This window comes from Panthera leo, chromosome B3 (assembly GCF_018350215.1).
Source record: "Panthera leo isolate Ple1 chromosome B3, P.leo_Ple1_pat1.1, whole genome shotgun sequence".
NCBI lineage: Eukaryota > Metazoa > Chordata > Mammalia > Carnivora > Felidae > Panthera > Panthera leo.
Window position 1 is genome coordinate 109,834,312 of NC_056684.1, and position 18,866 is coordinate 109,853,177.

Genomic DNA, 18,866 nt, shown 5'->3' on the forward strand with positions numbered 1-18,866 from the left:
TCTAGTACTTTTAGGGAGGGTTAGCCTTTTGTTTTTTAAGCACTATTTGTATGAATTTATTTTAATTTTTTTAATTTAAATCCAAGTTAATTAACATATGGTATAATAATGATTTCAGGAGTAGGATTTAGTGATTCATCACTTAACTTATAACACCCAGTGCTCATCCCAACAAGTGTCCTCCTTAATGCCCACCACCCATTTAGCCCATCCCCCCACACAACACCCCTCCAGCAACCTTCAGTTTGTTCTCTGTATTTAAGAGTCTCTTATGGTTTAACTCCCTGTTTTTATATTATTTTTCCTTCCCTTCCTTTATGTGCATCTGTTTTGTATCTTAAATTCCACATATGAGTGAAATCGTATGATATTTGTCTTTCTCTGACTGAAGACTGTCTAGTACTGTAGTTTGATGATGAGTCATGCTCTCAAGCTTATGAGTGGCACTAAGTATTCCTTGTTTGATTCTTTACTTTGCTGATACTGTTCTTTATTGGTAGAATTGCCTTTCTTCTTTTTTAGTTTAAGTCCTGACTTTTTGTCGTTGTTGTTGCCTTTAACTTTGTCCATCGCATGGCCTTAACAAATGATGCTCAAACCTTGAAACACAAACATTGAAATAAAATTCTTATTTGGACAGAGTTAAATAGAGAATAGTCTGTGTAGTTTTACATGTTGATTACCCGAGGGGAGCAAGTATTTAGAAGCTGAGCAGAGTCGGGAAAGAAAAATGCAGCTTCCCCAGTCTTACTCCTACTGACTTTCATGAACAAGCATTATTTTGCTTGATGTCATGTCCAGCAATTCAGATGCAGACACACATTCTACAACTAATGTAAATTATCTTTTGGTCATTTGCCATTGGCGCTAGCCATATCTCCATAGCTTTTCTTTCGTATAGGATGTTAGAAAGGTGACATGTCTACGTACCGGCTTGGAAAAGTGCTACAGGGGTGGTAGAGACCACACTTCAGCTTGCCAGTAGAGCATCACTGACTTTCTGTCTTCCTTAAGGATTTCTTAACTCTTGAAGGAAGAGGCAGTAAAACACAGCAGGTGGGAACTGTACTAAATCATGTGAAGAAGCATCTGCCCAAAGCACACGTTAAGGAGCTTCACAGTTGGATTATAAATCAAGAAATTGAATTAGAAAAAATGGAGTCCATTTGCCAGGCACGAACAAAGGAGCTGAATGCCTGCTTGCAGCAGCTACTGAGGTAGGAAGTAAAGGTGATAGCTAAATAACATATGTTTCTAATGATCTCTTTACACGTTTTGTGCATCAGTACAGCTAGCATGGGGAGGTACAATACACACAAATTTCACAAATAAAATATACATTTTCAAATCTAAGTTTGACCCTAGGAAGATAGAAGTTGAGAGAATTCTTCAAATTATTTAATATGGCAGTAGTTCAGGGGAGAGTCCAAAAAATGTTTTGTTTCCTGTTCTTTGTGATATGTTTGCGTAGCTCGTTGCTTTATAGAATCCTACTATATATATTTTTTTAACATTTATTTATTTTTGAGACAGAGAGAGACAGCATGAATGGGGGAGGGTCAGAGAGAGAGGGAGACACAGAATCCGAAACAGGCTCCAGGCTCTGAGCTGTCAGCACAGAGCCCGACGCGGGGCTCGAACTCATGGACCACGAGATCATGACCTGAGCCAAAGTCGGACGCTCAACCGACTGAGCCACCCAGGCGCCCCTATAGAATCCTACTATAATACAGGCTACTGTTGTTCGGATTTTAATGTTGCGAATTAATTCTTCACCAAAGAATAAAAAAAAAATGTAGTAAAAGCCTGATTGGTTTACAAAATCCATGCCAACCTTCTCTTCATAAAAACACTTTTTGCTTGTTTTATATTCTAACGTATGTAATATTCTGTTAGTCTCCAGGATGACCACAGAAATCTGAGCACATGGTTGACCAGTCAAGAAGAGAAATGGAAAGCACTGGAAAAACCAGGAGAGAAAACTGAGCTATTTTGCGAAGCTGTAGCTAGAAAAAGGTATAGCTAATCCTGTATGAATATATTTTCTGCCAACATGGTTTCTTACATGGTATTGTGGCTCCTCTAAACTTTCGATGATGTTTGGAATTTTCAGGGAACAATTTGAATCTATGGCCCAGCTGAACAATTCTTTGAAGGAATATGGGCTTACTGAAGAAGAAGAAATAATAATGGAATCAACACATTTGATTGATAGATACCAGACATTTTTGAGACAATTATGTGAAATTGATGAAGAGGATAAGTTACCTCCTACAGAGGACCAGAGCTTTAATGATCTTGCACATGATGTAATTCATTGGATAGCGGGGATTAAAGAGTCCCTTATGGTTTTGAATTCATCTGAAGGCAAAATGCCGCTTGAGGAAAGAATCCAAAAAATAAAGGTATAACTGTGGAAACTAAATTTCGGAGGTCAGAATGAACTCTAATTTTTAAAAGATTTACAGGAAAACTGCAAAGATTTGTTTCTTAATGGAAAATAGGATTACTGTGGAATGGCTGAGGACATTCAGATGACTGAGCTTACAAGAGAGAAGAGCTGTGATGGATCTAAAATTATTTTAAGGCAGACAGAAGAGAGAAGGTGTATTCTCTCTTTCTAAGGGCAGTACGTATGGAGCTGTGGCCGGTGGGAGTTTGCTAGGACATAAAAAGAACTTATGTCAGTACAAAGACATATCTGCAATGTCAAGGCGGGGCTGGAGAGGACCTCTTCTTCAGAGCAAATATGTATGGTTCAAAAGGTTATTAGATATCGAGTACATTGAGTAGTTTATAAAGGTTATGACATGCCGAGGGGGTTGCAGAGGGCAAGGAACTCCCAAGCTCCTCTAAGCCCACTTTTTATCTAAGGAGAGATTCAAAAGGCTTTGTTAGTTACAAATGCAGGGGACAGAAGCCCATGTGCTTAAAAGGAACCCAGAAGGATTGAAATCACAATCGAAGCATTATTACAGGAAGAAATGGTTCTGAATAGTGAGCTGTAAGAGTTGGTAAGGCTTACTGAAGTAATTGGAATCATTTGGGATTGTACGTGAAAGATTTTCCAGGGGAGGTGAATCTGGAGTAGTATTTCCAAGAAGGGAGGAACGTGATTGTTAGAGCAAAGGAGGGAAAGAGAAGACCAGGTAATGGGAATGAATTATGTTGTAGTGGAGAGACAAGAGTTGACATGGGGCACTGCGTTTTCCTGTGGGAAGCCCTAGGTCTCATTTTGGGTGTATAAAAATGTCTTGTTCAGGTTGTTTCCTTAACTCTCTATCTATAAATAATTGAGTGGATAGAAGGAAGGATTTTCCAGGGTCTTTTGGGCATATAACTTATTTGAAGGCAGTTGAAAATCAAGAGGAGAGCAGGAATGCAGCAAGAGCAATCTGACAAATACTTACGGAGAACCAATTCTGTATAATGTAAGGAGGTATCATTATCTTTTAGGCAACGTAAAAAATGAAAAGGTATTTCTGAAATCTACTCTGCAATTGGAATCTAAATATAATGTTTATAAATAAAAAGGTATCATATGTACTTCCTCTAAGTAATGCAAATGAGATTCTAAGATCTTTCTTTACTTCAGGAAATCATTTTGCTAAAGCCTGAAGGGGACGCTAAAATACAGACCATCATGAGTCAGGCTGAGAGCAGCAAGGCTCCATTGGCTCCAAAGACCCTTACTGATATCAAGAACCAGTGGGACAACACAATCCATTTAGCCAACACGTATCTAAGGTAAAGGACATGCCTTCACTTTCACGCCTTTTCATTGCCCGGTGAAGCCATAACAAGTATGTTTTGTCTGCCTCCTGGGTTTGGATATAATATCTGTTGGAGAGAAAGGCAGTAATGTCAGGGGCATTCACAATGTCAGAGGCAGAAATGAAGATGAATAGTTCTCGGGATCAGATAGGAAGCACTTGCTGTCATAACTCTGTGACAATGTTTACTTTGGCTGGTTCATCAACCCATGGAGCTCTTGGTAACAAATTAGCATTGTCTCCCATTCTACTTTCAACGCTCTGCTTCTTACCAAAACCCCCTTCCCCCAGACAATTTCAGAGTCAGCATGGTATTACTGTAGAATAATTATGCCTTTAAATATATATTCCAAGAAAGTCTTAAGTGTGTAAACATTATAAATGTTGTCCGAATTCAGTGGATGTAATTCTGATGAAAATTCTTAATTCATATCACATGTTAAATAACATGTTTACTCTTTAGTGGAGATGTGAATTTTAGATCTTTTCGAGGAAGACAAGCAGATCAAAACTAAATTTAAGCATAAACTAGTTAGTTGGTTAATATACTGAATGATTATTTGTTTTACTTATATGAACAAGAAAAATATAAGATAACATAATTATATTTAAGCACAACAAAAACTGGAATGGTTTATTTTATTTATTTTTTTAATATATGAAATTTATTGTCAAATTGGTTTCCATTCAACACCCAGTGCTCATCCCAAAAGACGTCCTCTTCAATACCCGTCACCCACCCTCCCCACCCTCCCACCCCCCCATCAGCCCTCAGTTTGTTCTCAGGTTTTAAGAGTCTCTTATGCTTTGGCTCTCACCCACTCTAACCTCCTTTTTTTCTTTTCTTTTTTTTTCTTCCCCTCCCCCATGGGTTTCTGTTAAGTTTCTCAGGATCCACACAAGAGTGAAACCATATGGTATCTGTCTTTCTCTGTATGGCTTATTTCACTCAGCATAACACTCTCCAGTTCCATCCATGTTGCTACAAAGGGCCATATTTCATTCTTTCTCATTGCCACGTAGTACTCCATTGTGTATATAAACCACAATTTCTTTATCCATTCATCACTTGATGGACATTTAGGCTCTTTCCATAATTTGGCTATTGTTGAGAGTGCTGCTATAAACATTGGGGTACAAGGGCCCCTATGCATCAGTATTCCTGTATCCCTTGGGTAAATTCCTGGCAGTGCTATTGCTGGGTCATAGGGTAGGTCCATTTTTAATTTTTTGAGGAACCTCCACACTTTTCCAGAGCGGCTGCAAAAACTGGAATGGTTTAGAATCTAAATTATTAAGTGTTTGTTCTCAGGTCAAATTATGTGACAAAAATCTATTTTTTTAGGAATGCTGCAAATAATTTCTGATTTGGTTTCTGAGCTAACCTTAGTGCTATTTAGAATGCTATATTGCCAAAAGAGTCGTTGGGAATAATTTATATTAGTGTTATTTTAATGCTTTTTATTGTAATGTATGTTATACTATAATATGCAAAAAGCATTCCAATTTCCTAAGTGTCATTTCTAAAATATTTTGTACAACTTAGCCATCAAGAAAAGCTTCTACTAGAAGGAGAGAAGTATTTGCAAAGTAAGGAGGATCTGAGATTAATGCTCACAGAACTGAAAAAGAAACAAGAAGTGGGCTTTGCTCTGCAACACGGTTTGCAGGAGAAGAAAGCTCAGTTAAAAATTTATAAGAAATTCCTCCAGAAAGCGCAAGATTTGACATCCTTGCTAAAAGAGTTAAAATCTCAAGGAAGTTACCTCTTAGAATGCACTAAAAATCCCAACTTCAGTGAAGAGCCTTGGCTGGAGATAAAGCATCTACACGAAAGTCTTCTACAGCAACTACAGGTGAAATGGTCAAAATAAGTTGTTTTTTTGTTTTTTTTTTTCAATATATGAAATTTATTGTCAAATTGGTTTCCATACAACACCCAGTGCTCATCCCTCAAAATAAGTTTTTTAATGATTGTCATAATTATGCACAAGTATGTCATATTTGTATATGGAACCATTTTTTGTTCTTCTGGTAAATCAAAAACTTTTAATGTTTAATTTATCCTTTTTAGATACAAATACTGACTCTGTAAGGGTAGAGAGCTCAATCCAGTCAGTTTTGCTAGAGAAATCCAATGGCCATTGTTTGATTATTATGTTATTTTTTTTCTCATCCAAGTTCCTATTTTCAAGGGCCAGAAGTGTTAAGATTTAAGTATCTCTCTGAAGGTGATGGTGTTGAAGTTATCCATGCATCCACCTATCCATCCATTCATCCATCATCTATTCATTGGAATAGTTTACAGGCGACCCATGAACAAAGTGGGGGGCTAGGGATGCTGAGCCCCTCCTACAGTTGAATATTTGCGTATAACTTTTTGCTCCCGCCAAACTTAACTGCTAATAGCCTACTGTTGAGAGGAAGCCTTACAGATAACATAAACAGTTGATTAACACATATTTTGTATATGTATTATATATCTATATTAATATATGACATATATATTACCTAAAACATATATTACTTACAGTATAGTAAGTTAGGGAAAAGAAGATGTTATTAAGAAAATCATAAGAGGAAATACATTTACAGTACTGTACAAGCTCTGTGATATGTGGATCCATATAGTTCAAATTCATGTTGTTTAAGGTCAACTATATATTCATTATTCTGTATAAACCTTATCAGTTTCCCTCCCTTGAGTAGTCTGCAGTAAAAGAGTTAAGAGATAAATGTCAGTTTGTCACAAGGGAATGTATTCTTGTAAGAGAATTGTCTGTAATTCTTTGCATATGGGAAGTTAGATCAATATAAGGGTTATGTGGGTAAGAAGTCTTGCTTATACAGATTGCAGGACATGTGCAGGGGTAAAGAGATACCTACTTGGCTATAAATTATTTAGTTTAATAATTGCTACTTTTCTGATGAGGTGTGGCCGCCTTATTTTCTTATTCCAGGAAGCAGACCTGAAGATGGGTTTGTTCTCGAGTTAGGATTACTTTTTCCTAAGACACAATGTTGGACTTGAATTCTTAGGAAAGGAATCTGAGGTTAGGCTGATCTCATATAGTCTCATTTACAACTGTGGGTATTTGATTTTACTAAGAAGGATAATTAAGGGAGCTGCTTTATTATGGATGTTTGTGATTTGATGATATAATTTGAAGCCTTTACATTTTGTAAACCTCTTGAGAAGTAAATTGTCTTTAGGAATGAAATGAAGGCCAAGAAGCATGTGATTTCAATAAGCCATTTGTGGGGGGGTGGGGAGGAGGAGATTTTACATGGAAATATCGCAAATACTAAAACTTTACTTAAGAACTCTGGACAATTTATATGGCCCTATTCCTGTTTCCAGATGAAACTTCATAAGACAAGTGTTTATGAACAATTTAATTATTTTCTGAGTGAGGAAATTCAGAGACAGAATTGGTGAATTGTCAATGGTTTTGTTTTTAGGATTCCGTGCAAAAATTGGAAGGTCATGTTCAAGAACACCACTCATACCAGGTTTGCGTCACAGACCTGAATACTACATTGGACAATCTCTCCAAGGAACTTGCCAGTTTTTCTGATAAGCCTTTGGATCAAATAGCAACTGAGGAAAAACTGCAGAAGCTGCAGGTATTAAACAGTGCCCAGACACGATGGACATTAAAACAAAATCAATATTAATTACGATGAACAAATCAGTGTCTTTGGTCAGAAATCCAGTTGTTATTCAGATAATTAAAATTAATTAATTAAAGTTCTGGCCAGTCATAGAAAATGGGGATGTTCTTCTTTTTTTTTTTTTAATATTTTATTTATTTTTGATAGAGAAAGACAGAGCACAAGCGGGGGAGGGGCAGAGAGAGAAGGAGACCCAGAATCCGAAGCAGGCTCCAGGCTCCGAGCCATCAGCACAGAGCCCAATGCGGGGCTCGAACTCACAAGTTGCGAGATTATGACTTAAGCCGAAGTCGGATGCTCAATTGACTGAGCCACCCAGGCGCCCCCGGGATGTTCTTCTTTAGTGACCAAATCTATTTATAATTTGACTTAAACATTTCCCTGCACTCTGGAGCGTCAGAGACAGTTCCACCCGTGACCAGTCTGTACCTCCTGGAGATCTTTGTTTTAGAGCCTGCATGTGACTCCAGCAGATACTGACTAGTCAAAGGATGCGTAGTATGCAGCAAGACCAGGAGGGAAATGCCTCAGTTTCGCATTCTTTATCAGGGGCAGATGGGAGTTACAGAATTTGTGCCTTATTAACCTATATACTCACGCTGTAAATTAGAGCAGTCTCCAGATGTAAGGCTTCCAAAATCCCCTCCCAAAGTCCAACAGCACCGAGCCTTATACAGTGAGGATCACACGTGCTTTACCCACGTCCTCAAAACATGTTCCTTGGATTCTCACTCTCTGCTTTGCCAACAAGCAGGCCTGCAAGGTGACTTCTAGAAGAAAACAAAGTAAAGCGGCTCTTTCTTTAACAGCTCCTTAACTGGAGATTTCATGGGGTGAGTCTCAGAGCAGCGCTGGTGGCCTGAGTGTGGGAATTCCTCATCTCTTTCTTTTAGGGATCTGGGAATCACACAAGCCTTCTCCTCCATGGCCTGATATTGTGACAGGACTACCTCCCTTTTTAACAGTGATCATTTGACAATATTCAGGGCTCAGTCATATCCAAGGCACTGTCTGGGTTCCACGGATACCGAGGAAAGTGTCAGACATGAACCCAGCTCAGGCTCCTGCTACAAAATTAACATAGAACCTCTGATATAGACAGAAGGAATCTCAGAGGCCATCAAGTTCAGACCCCACACTTTACACGTGATAAGCTGGGTTCTGGAGAGATGAGGGACTTCCAGGGTCATCAGGTTAAATGACAGAGTAGGGGCTACAATTCAGGTCTTCTGACCCCAGTGGACAAACTCCACTGGGATATCGTGCAGTTATCTGTGGTTCAGCAGGTCCAGAAAATAACGCAGCAACTTCCCTTTCTCCGTCTCCCAGCTGCCACCCAATAGGCCTGCTTTTTCTTCCATATTCTGTGACTCTGTGAATATTTCTCCCATCTCTCCAAGGTTCAAGTCAGAATCCTGGTTATCCACGCTTTCCCAGATCCCTCAATCTAGTCAGACACCAAATGTTGTCTCTTTCATCTCTGGAATATCTGTAAAGTTTGTTACTTCCCCAAGACCCTCATTATTGCCTCCTTAGGGCAGACCCTCAGCAAACAGGGGCTCTCTGCCTGTACTTGTCACCCTGTCTATTGCAACATCCCCTTGGCCGCGCCAGATCTTTCTAAAATGCAATCTGGACCTGTGTGTATTTGTTAGCGTAGATCTTTTCACATTCTAATACAATTGTCTGTTTACTTCTGTGTCTCTCACTAGATTATAGGAACCTGATGGGACTGAACTTTACTCATCTATGCAACTTCAAAACCTATCATGATAAGGGCACCTGGCTGGCTTGATTGGTAGAGTGTGCAACTCTTGATCTCGGGGTTGTGAGTTCAAGCCCCACATTGGGTGTAGACATTACTTAAAACATAAAGGACAATTTTTAAAAAGCCTACCATGATAATATTTGCTGCTGGTTGAATGAATGAATGAATAAATGAATGAATGAGTGAATACTGTGTAGTCTATTAGGATAGTGACTAATAAATACTATCTAGTTCACTTAGCAACTTTAAGTTTAACTCTATTTCAATAGTAACATTAGTAGCTGCTATAGTACCTCAAATTCCATTTGAGTCTTGAGTTCTCAAATTAGCCTGATTTGTTCATGCCTTTAGTAAATATTATTTGGGTTCCTGCTATATTTAAGATATTGCATTGGATAGATTGATTAAAGTTTTGCTCTGAATTTTAAATATTAACACTAGATTCATGTGGGCACATTCTAAATGATTCTTCTATTTTTTTCAATGCTTTGCACAAAGTAAGCCCTTATTATTTAGTATTTTGTGTAAAAAGGCTGTATCTTGAACAAAATACATACTTAACAAATATATGTTGACTGCCTCCAACGTTCCGGGAACTGTGTTATGAAATTTTCTTTGTTACTTCTTATAGACTTTTGGTATCTTATACAGTCTGTTGGAGGTTTTGGTCTGGGATGCTACAGTGGTTTAAATCTTGCCCAAAGTTTTTTCTTTGTGATATGAATTGGTAAATTTATTATACTTTCCACTGCTGGAGAAGAATACTCTGTGATTTCCAAAAGTCAATGAACTCTTGTGACAATGGAAATACTTTGTGTGATCATCTTTTCTCCACTTACAGGAACTAGAGAATAGACTCAGTTTACAAGCTGGCACATTGGAGAAGATTTTAGCTTTAGCAAAATCCATCAAGAAAAACACATCTTCAGTGGGACAGAAGATTATTAAAGATGATATAAAATCACTTAAGTGTAAACAAAAGGATTTGGAAAACCGACTTGAATCTGCTAAGCAGGAGACAGAAAATTGTCTTCATAGCATTCTCCAATCAAAACGCTCAGCAGAACAGAAAGAAAAGTTTAGTCTGCCAGGCAGAGAGGAGGAGGTCACTTGTGATGTGCAGGAGTCCACTCAGGACTCAGCTGTACTGGAAAAATTGGAGCAAGATTGGGAAATAAACAAGGTAAGTGCTTGTGATTGCCTCTCCAAGACATCGCGTCTGAGAAAGAAGAGGTGTTGGGCTCTGAAAAGAGGGTAGTGAATCAAGCCTTCTGATTTCATAATTAAACCCTCAATGTGCTGGCTATTTATGATGCCCACTTGTAAAAAGAGCCCTTAGAAAACTGTTCAGGATTTCGGTGGTGCAATATTACTGTTTAGTCTGTTAAAATGTCAGTCATCAACTTGGGTTGATTATTCTCTCTGATATGTAATCAGATACCGTTTCTTGGGTCAAGAGCACAAAGGCAAATTAGAAAAGGCAAAAGAAAAGAAAATGTGTTCTACCCATTTTCTGAGGGGAAAAAAAAAATCCAAGAGCCCCATTTTTTTTTTTTTTTGGTTGATTTTATAATGAAATCAGAGACTGTTTGAAAGGATAGGTTCCTTTCTTTTTCTTCTCATGTTAACCCTCTACTGCAAATGCATTTTTAAATGTTGTCAGATCGTTTGGTGTGAGAACATCAACATTCAGCCTCCTAATTTTCCCCGGGGGAGAAGAAAGAAGAATGTTGTTTTGTTTTCTTTCTAAACCAAATGGGTACATTTTCCTGTGGCTCTTAAAGTTCTTTCTCATAGGTTAGAGATTGAAATGGAAAAGGCACAAAGAACCATCCAGTATACTGTATTTGAAAGCGTCTTCCTGTTAGGCAGCCTCTCACAATCCAGGGTCCAGTGGGACCATAGCAAAAAGATCAGACCATTCAGGCTTGAGTCCTCATCAGCTTTTTATGGAGTACGCGATCAACAGCGATGAAAAGAGCGTACGCTTCTGTTGTCTTCTTAAATTTTTTTTTAACGTTTATTTATTTTTGAGAGACCAAAGACAGAGAGTGAATGGGGGAGAGGGCAGAGAGAAAGGGAGACATAGAATCTGAAGCAGGCTCCAGGCTGTAAGCGGTCAGCACAGAGCCCAACGCAGGGCTCGAACTCATGAGCTGTGAGATGACGACCTGAGCCAAAGTCGGACTATTAACCAACAGAGCCACACAGGCGCCCCTTCTGTTGTCTTCTTAAAACAGAAATGCATGGAAAATTATAGGAACCAGAGGGCAATCTCTAGAAATGTGTAAAACAAGGTTAAATGCTAATAGAGCATCTCTCTGGCCATGAGGAGGACTTACTAAATCCCACTTGTCATGTCAGACACGGTTAAGGAAAAGGTCTTAAAGAATGAAGGGCCCGTGCATGCGACTCTTGAGTTGTATGTATAAAAGAAACTCTTAACGGTATTTAAAGAGCAGTAGATAAGTAAAAAAATATACATAGCTGAGTGTTTTCTATGCTAATGCATGATATTGCTAAAGGGAATTGCTTAATAACTTTTAAAATTAGCTTCTCAGACCCATTTTGGCTGTGAGCACCCAAAATTCAGTAGAGTATTGAAAACTAAAGATCATAATCCAATAATCAGAACTTTTATAATTTATTAAGCTTTTACTTAATCTTGAATGATGAGTTATTTATAATTTATGATGCTTCATTAAGATGTTTTTTTCCATTGAATCATGTAAGACAAATATATTCTAATATAAATTTTTATTTAATTTGTGATGTCTTGCATATGGTCAGAAGATTCATGTGTTTGTGAAGGAGGAAATAAGCTATTTTTTTAATGTTTATTTATTTTTGAAAGAGAGAGAGAGACAGAGAGGGAGAGAGTGTGTGCACATGAGCAAGTGAGGGAGGGGCAGAGAGAGAGGACAGAAGATCCAAAGAGGGCTCTGTGCCGACAGCAGAGAGCCCCATGCGGGACTCGAACTTGCAAACCACGAGGTCATGACCTGAGCTGAAGTCAGACGCTTACCTGACTGAGTCACCCAGGCTCCCCAAGATAAGCTATTTTTAAAGTTAAAACCATTATAGAGGTACTTAAGTTTTCAAATAATTTTCACAGGTCTAGGATAGAGGAAACTGGTTTTAATTCTCTACTAATATTTTATCATGATTACTTTTTACTCTTTTGTAACATGAATCTTTTTTTTTTTTTTTCCCCTCTGAATGTGTGCTTCTTATTTTCCCCACTCTAAGTACTGGCTGTATTTACTTTTTTCTGTGTAACATTAGACTATGTAAGACCCAGAACAATTTTAACGTTGAACAGCTAGTAAAAGTGATCAAAACATGTATAGACACATATACGATGAGTGTAAATTACTTAAGCAGGAATCTCTATATACTGAGTGCATAGAGCACATAAAAGCACAATTTACTGAATTATAAATGTAATTAATCAGAAACTCTTGTGGTAGTGAAAACAAGCACTTAATTCATTAAAAACATCCATTGAGGCCTCTTTTGTACTAGTCATTCTGCTAGAATATGGGCATACAGTTGTCACAGCTTAAAATATAACACTAATTAAATATCTAATTAATGCTCATTTCATGTGCCTTTTTGGAATTTGGAAGGGCTTTTATCAGATTATTTAAAATCGTCTCCAGAAGAATTTTTAGGAAGTTTTTATTTTCTTCTACTTTTTTCTTTAGTAAATTTCATGTGATCTTAGAGTTTTGTTGAAAGTATGATTGCACTTTTCAAAAATTGCCATTATAGCATGTTTATATTTGAATGCATTGCTAAGAATTTCATTTTAGGTGAAATTTAGAGGATAACTTAGATCTGGACCTTTGGCTGACTTTTTCTTTAATATCAAAAATATTAATTGGGGCGCCTGAGTGGCTCAGTCAGTTAAGCGTCTGACTTCGGCTCAGGTCATGATTTCAAAGGTTGTGAGTTTGAGCCCCGCGTCGGGCTCAGTGCTGACGGCTCAGAGCCTGGAGCCTGCTTCAGATTCTGTGTCTCCCTCTCTCTCTGTGCCTCCCCCACTCACGCTCTGTCTCTCTCTCAAAAATAAACATCAAAAAAAAGTTAAAATATTAAGGCAAAGCTGGAGGCAAGAGAAATTATAACATACAGACTGAATGGTAGGGGTGCTTATGATCAAATATCTTACTGGATATTTTTATAGAGATGAATTTCTAAGAGTTTTTGAATATGAAAAGGCAAAACTGCCTTCCACCCCCCCCCCCCATGTAGGTGAAGTAAAGTAACAAATTAGGGTATGATAAAAAGTGAAGACTGACTAATCTTTTAAGATTTTAGATGTCCATAAAGGGAAATGATAAAGAGGAAAAACAGGAAAGTAATACATTCTGGGTTTGTTATTATTCTAAAAACTCATAAAGCAACATTACATATTAACTGGTATTAAGTGTTCTTCCCTGCCCCTCTCCCTTCCACATGTCAACCTACATGACATAATTGCTCCCTCAAAAAACTTTTTGCCTATAATTACTTCTTTAAATTCCTTGTCATTAGGTATAATTGTCAGTATGTCTGAGTTGTTTTTTTTGTTCTTTTCAAAAATTTCTGAGCATTTATAATTTCAGTGTTTAAGAAGCATCCAGAGAAATTCTGGAAAGTAGATGGTCACAGATACAGACAAAGGTATCCCGCTGTGGGTGAGCCCCCAGAAATACAGTGGAGTCCATACTAGAGTGAGAAGGAAAACCACTCACTGGATAAACAGTTTTCAATCCTGGGGTAAATGATGTCTATTTGGGGTATTGTTTATCCTGATGACACAGTAAAAAAAAAAAAATTTTGAAATGGAACACGTAGTTGGGCCATATGCCGACTCTGTCTTCAAAGTGTATTACTTTGCCTGGTTTTGGCCCGTATGTAAATCTTGCTTCTTACTCTAGAGGTATTTTTTATAATCTAAGATTTGTTCCCTTACAGGACACCAAGTGACCTACATAGGGTACGTGGTGTTGACATCTCTGAGCAGCATGTGTTTGAGAGCATGTTCTGAAGTCCTGAAATCTTAGGCTGAGGGACCTTAGAAACTCTCTAGCCTAACTCTTGTGTTTCAGGTGAGGGAAGTGAGAGATGTTAATTGGCCAAATTCGTATTCTGGCAGCACTGGGACTAGAACACAGGTGTCCTCTACCCAGCCTGATGCTTGGTGGCTTACCCCACCATTTTATTGAATGTGTTATGTGGGTTTTTAATTGAGGTCTAATATGCTAATGTGCTGTCTGACCTCAGTGGACCCCTTATTGTGTTCTTGTGCCTATTTTGAACTTTCTCTACTCTTGGTAAACCCACCAAATCCTGTTTCTGTCATTCCTAGCAGATATCAGATCAACGACAGCTAGATTGGCAGACCTAGATTGGGGGATCCTCAATTTCTTTGTAATCTGCTTTATAATCCACAGATGGTTCATCTTTTTTTTTTTTTTTTTTAACATTTATTTATTTTTGAGACAGAGAGAGTCAGAGCATGAACAGGGGAGGGTCAGAGAGAGAGGGAGACACAGAATCCGAAACAGGCTCCAGGCTCTGAGCTGTCAGCACAGAGCCCGATGCGGGGCTTGAACTCATGGAGTGCGAGATCATGACCTGAGCTGAAGTTGGACACTTAACCGACTGAGCCACCCAGGCGCCCCCACAGATGGTTCATCTTAACAAACAAAGACTAAACAAAACTCTCTTATTTTTTGTCTAATATTAATTCGTCTCTATGTCCACTCAGTCAAAATTTATTGAGCAGACAGTGAGGGTTCAGAGGTGAACAAAAATAGGCATAGTCTCTCTTCTCATTGAGCTTCTAGTCTAGAGGACGAGACACACATCAATCAAGTAACTAATGAGAGCCTAATTACAGGAACTAAATGGAGGAACCCATTTTCATGATCGTCTATAATAAAGGATTCTGACACGAACTGTAGTCAGAGCTTCCGTAAGGAAACAGCATTTGAACTGAGACCCGAAGGGTGGCTTGGAATTAACAGAGCTCAGGGCTGGATGTTGGGAGCATTTTTGAAAGAGGAAGTAGAATTTCCTCTTGTGATGGGAGAGAGAGCATGAGGAGTTAGAAAGGATGAAAGAGAGGGTGGAGGAAAGAGGAGAGCGACACAGGTGAGGCCTGAGAGGTAGGCGAGGCTGGCCGAGTCACAAGTGCCTTATGGGTCATGTTAACATTGTGGACATCATGCTAACAGAAGGAGGCAGCCCCTGAGACTGTGTTGATATGCCTTTCATTTTGTCTCTAGTGGTGATGATGGATGCTTATCTTTAGGAAGCTTTTATAAAGATTTTATTCTTCTTTATGACTGAGCGATACTCCTTACATAGGTACACTACGCTTTCTTTATCCGTATATCTGCTGAGGGACACTTAAGCAGCTCCCATATCTTGGCTGTTGTAAATTATGCTGTAGCGAGCCTAGGGCTACACATAGCTCTTCAAATTTGTGTTTTTGTTCTCTTCAGATAAATACCCAGAAGTGGGATCGCTGGAACATATGATACATTTACTTTAAATTTTTTGAAGAATCTTCATAATGTTTTCCATACTGACTGAACCAACTTAACATTCCTCTCAGTAGCTTTTGAGGGTTCCCTTTTCTCCCCGTTCTCACCAACACTTGTAATGTTTTGCCTTTTAAGTAATAGCCGGTCTGACAGGTGTGAGGTGGTATCTCATTGTGGTTTTGATTTGCATTTCCCTGGTGGTAAGTGACGTTGAGCATCTTTCATGTGCCTGTTGGCCTTCTGGATGTCTTCTTTGGACAAAAATGTGTGTTCATGTCCTCTGCCCATTTTTTTAATCAGATTGTTTTTTTTTTTTAATAAATTGTATAAATTCTTTGTGTATTTTGGCTGTTAACCCATTAACGAGTGTACAACTTGCAAATATCTTCTTCCTTTCAGTAGGTTACCTTTTTGCTTTGTCGATGGTTTCATTTGCTGTGCAAAAGCCTTTTATTTTTTTTAAATTATTTTATTTTATTTTATTATTATTTTTTGCATGTTTATTTATTATTGAGAGACAGAGAGAGAGCATGAGCAGGGGAGGGGCAGAGAGGAGGAGACACAGACTCTGAAGCAGGCTCCAGGCTCTGACCTGCCAGCACAGTGTCTGACGTGGGACTCGAACTCGCACAAACCGCGAGATCATGACCTGCTCGACTGACTGAGCCACTCAGGTGCCCCTGTGCAAAAGCCTTTTAGTTTGATGTAGTCCCATGTGTTTATTTTAGTTTTTTTGCCTTTGCCTCAGAAGACTAATCCAATAAAATATTACTAAGACTGATGTCAAAGAGCTTACTGCTCATGTTTTCTTCTAGGAGAGTAGATCAGTCTTTTTTTTTTTTTTTTTAAATGTATATTTAGTTTTGAGAGAGAGAGCAAGTAGGGGAGGAGCAGAGAGAGAGGGAGACAGAGGGTCCGAAGCAGGATCTGAGCTGTCCGCATAGAACGAATGCGGGGCTCAAACTCCAGTCGGTTGGACACTCGACCGACTGAACCCCTGGGGTGCCCAGCGAGTAGCTCTGTCTTATTAGCCGTCAGAGAAATCCATTAAAACAATAATGATATCAATTTCACATGCATTATATTGGCAGAAATTAAAGTCTGTTAGCATCAAATATCAGAGAGGATTAGGGAAAATACGAATTCTTTTACCATGCTGGTGGGAATCAAAACTGTAATTCAGTTTGGAGAACAAATCAATAGCTATCCATTACTTAAAAGGAGTAATTTTAGTCCTAGGAAAACATCCCAAAGAAAGTCACACAAATGTGCAAGACGACTGGCACAAAAGTGTTTGTCAGAGCAATATATCTGTAATAAGAAAAACTGGAAACAATATTATGTTCACAGTAGCCTGACAGATAAATAAGTCATGTTCATGCAGACAGTAGAACAGTATAAAAGGTAAAATGACTGTATTAGATTTTTCTCTGTCACCACGAATACATCCCCAAGCATACTGTTGAATGGAAAAGCTATAAAATGATAATACATAATTCCAGTTTTATAAGAATTAAAATACATAAGACAATACTGTATGAATGACATATATAATAAAAGTGTAAAAATGTGTGTGTGTGGATGCCTGGTTGGCTCCGTTCATAGAGCACGTGACTCTTGATCTCAGGGTCACGAGTTAGAGCCCCACGTTGGACAGAGAGATGACTTAAATGAATACATACTTTTGAAAATGTATGTGTATATTTCAAAATAGTGGTTATCTCTGGGAAGGAAGAGATGAAAGAAGGATGAGGACTGGGCTTTCAATTATATTTGATTGTATTTGTGGTATGGAAGATTACATTACTTATATCTGTATCACGATTAATGACTGTAGGTCGTATTTTGTTCTTCTAACTATGTTTGAAATATCTTCTATTTAAAAGAAAGTTGTTCAAGTGAGCCTGCCAAATCAAAATAAAATACAGTAAAGGGTGATGAGCAGAGATGACTGATTCCAAAAGAATCTTCCCATGAGCCAATCAGGACCTTGAGTCTGTGTTCCAACCTCTCTGGGCATGAGCAAGAGAATGTTACCTTTTAAATTTGAAACGTTCGTTTGAGGGATTCCGTTGGATGTTCTGCCAAGGTCGAAACATGGCTTTTGGGGTTAGTAGACAAATGGTGTTTAGGGGTGATTTCCGGTTTTTCAGAATGCTCTCTCTGGCCACCAAAGATAGATTACAAATGGCCGATTGTTGCTAGTCCTCAAGTCACTGGTTTATAAGGTAAGACAGACCAAGAGCTCTGAATTCTTAGTAGATGGTTAATAATACGTAAAGTTTTCCTAGGGTCTAATATCTCAGCCTTTACCTCAGATGCTCTTGTTCTGGGTGGACTTGTGGGAGTAACAGGCGGGAGGCAGGCGTCCACCTCCCATGGTTGTGGCTCACTCCCAAGGAGTGCCCATGGGCTGATGGAACCTGTGGTGTGGCACCTTTCTCTTTCCCTCTCGTAGCCTTCCTGAATCTTTCCTCCTGAGATGCTGTCTTCCCTGTAGGTTTTTAACTATAGTTTGCATGAATAAATTGTTGGGAATGGAGGAAGTTTTCGAAATCATTGTAATCATTTGTAGCCTCTTGAAAGAAGTAACTGGTGCTAAGTGCCAACTAATCAAAACCAGTCACCCTGGTCAGCTGAATTTTCTTACCAGTTAGTTTTGGTGAAGCTCCGGACACATAAAGCATCTGTTTTATTTAAATAATCTTTTAACTTTACAACCGTCTTACATTGATGGAAATGTTGCAGAGAGGGTACAGAAAGGTTTCGTAGATCTCTTACCCAGTTTCCCTTTCGCTTAACATTTTACATTGCTATCTAGGCGGTACTTTTACAATAACAATTTCTACCTTGTTTGGGGATGTGGACACATTCTATTCACGGACTTACTAATGCAGACCTTACTGACGTGAAAGTATATGGCACAATCAAATGGTACTTCATTTATAAAGTAACCTGAAAATAAAAACTAATACCCTAGCAAAATAATGGAAATCTCTTAAAATGACGGTCATGGTACCTGGTACGCGTAAATACTCAACAAATATTTGTGAAAAGAACAAATAAATGAATGCAGATGCCATCTCTGTGTATCCTATGAGAAAATCCAGT

The 18,866-nt window shown here is 38.5% G+C and overlaps 1 protein-coding gene across 3 annotated transcripts in view; it reads left to right on the plus strand.

Moving 5' to 3' along the window:
* SYNE2 (spectrin repeat containing nuclear envelope protein 2) overlaps positions 1 to 18,866 on the plus strand; it is a 282,344-nt gene that overhangs the window by 104,609 nt on the left and 158,869 nt on the right. The window contains exons 38-44 of one of the 3 annotated variants that reach the window (XM_042943457.1): positions 1,015 to 1,217; positions 1,897 to 2,016; positions 2,114 to 2,405; positions 3,596 to 3,747; positions 5,320 to 5,629; positions 7,236 to 7,400; positions 10,058 to 10,399. In XM_042943457.1, coding sequence (XP_042799391.1) covers positions 1,015 to 1,217; positions 1,897 to 2,016; positions 2,114 to 2,405; positions 3,596 to 3,747; positions 5,320 to 5,629; positions 7,236 to 7,400; positions 10,058 to 10,399 — 1,584 coding nt within the window. Of the gene's footprint in view, positions 1 to 1,014; positions 1,218 to 1,896; positions 2,017 to 2,113; positions 2,406 to 3,117; positions 3,150 to 3,595; positions 3,748 to 5,319; positions 5,630 to 7,235; positions 7,401 to 10,057; positions 10,400 to 17,928; positions 17,984 to 18,866 lie in introns of those variants that run through there. The other 2 variants (XM_042943458.1, XM_042943459.1) reach the window with 2 other exon arrangements.